The sequence below is a fragment of the Lottia gigantea genome (assembly GCF_000327385.1).
Source record: "Lottia gigantea unplaced genomic scaffold LOTGIsca_49, whole genome shotgun sequence".
NCBI lineage: Eukaryota > Metazoa > Mollusca > Gastropoda > Lottiidae > Lottia > Lottia gigantea.
In genome coordinates this window covers 1,792,416-1,793,821 of record NW_008709687.1, presented here as the reverse complement: position 1 = coordinate 1,793,821, position 1,406 = coordinate 1,792,416, and the positions used below count along the sequence as shown (strand labels likewise).

Sequence of the window (1,406 nt, the reverse complement as noted above, 5' to 3'; positions counted from 1 at the left end):
CCCCCCCCCCCCCCCCCCCCCCCCCCCCCTTCGACCACGAGCTAGCCCTGTATCATCTTCCCTACCAATCATTGTCAATGTAACTAGGCAACGCCCTACCGCTCTCTATTTTAAATGTGTGTCATTCATTGCGTAATATTGAACTTGAATATAATATCGAATTTTTATGATGGAGTTTGAATTTCTAGAAAACTGGATTGGCAACTTGTATTCCATGAGCTTGAAGCAAATACCAGTGCAGGTCGATTTCAATACCCACAGGCGTGTTGTATTGTAAGACAGCTAATTCTATAAGGTGTAAAGGTATATATAGGTCAATGAATATGAAGTATTTGTACGGATGCCTGTGTATCATATTTTGTATTGTTCAACTTTCAACAGCGCAGTCAGGTAAGAAAAACGTCTTAAGTTAAAATATAGTGTACAAATTTTTCAAATATCTTTTATTTAAGTTATGAATACAATGGCCAAGTGTGTCGGTCAATAAACACGCAATTTGAATGATGGGTGAAATCATAAGAGTTGAATACTTTTCCAGATAAAGTACATGACAAAAGGGCGTTGAACGTAGCCTTATCTTTTAAACCATAGAGTACAGAAAAATCAATACTTAAAGGGACTGTGAAAAGGTTTTTTCTAAAAAAAATTGGTGTATTGGGACACTGATAGCACCGATTTGCATCATTCGAATTCTCAGTCATTCATCTGTGGTTCCTGCAATTCCATTAAGAAGTAATTTATGACGCCAAAGAATAGTTAAAGTGAAATTGCAAGAACGACTGACATTAGAAATTTGAATTTGAACCAGTGGCGGCACCAGCCTCTCGAGATTGGGGGTACAAATAGGGCAGACTGACTAAATGAGGGGAGGAGATTCAAACTGCGACAGCTCTGTGGAAACAAATAAGCAAGGGCCTCCAACTGAGTATATAAAAGGGTTCTCCACAAGAAAACGTTTGAAGAATTGATTTGGTGCCTCATATTGTGGGACGGACAAATGAAAAAATCATCTTCTATGATATAAGAAAGGTGACTATTGCAGTCAAGGTATAAGCTCAAGTTTCGTAATAACACTGTGAAGATGAGCTCTGTTTTATAGAGTGGACTATACGACTAGTAGATGGTAGTAGATATAACGAGGGTCGAGTAGAGATATATTATAATGAGAGGTGGGGTACAATCTGTGACGACGGCTGGTCCACAGAAGATGCTGATGTTGTTTGTAGACAGCTAGGATTTAGAAGGTAGGGGTAATAGTTCTTTATTTACATCCGGGACACTGATAGCGCAGAAGCCAATGGATTTCAGATTTAATTTTTTAAGGGGGGGGGGGGGGCTTTACTAAAAGCAAAGAGGTAAACTTGCTATTGGTCCAATAACCATAACCTTGTGTCTTATATTACAGA

At 39.0% G+C, this 1,406-nt stretch overlaps 1 protein-coding gene across 1 annotated transcript in view; it reads left to right on the top strand.

The window, feature by feature from the left end:
• Nucleotides 1–1,110: 1,110 nt before the first annotated feature.
• LOTGIDRAFT_125269 (hypothetical protein) overlaps nt 1,111–1,406 on the top strand; it is a gene marked incomplete at both ends in the record, with an annotated part of 3,754 nt that continues 3,458 nt past the window's right edge. The window contains one exon of the mRNA XM_009061648.1: nt 1,111–1,244. Within this exon, the coding sequence (XP_009059896.1) occupies nt 1,111–1,244 (134 nt within the window). The remainder of the gene's footprint in view (nt 1,245–1,406) is intronic.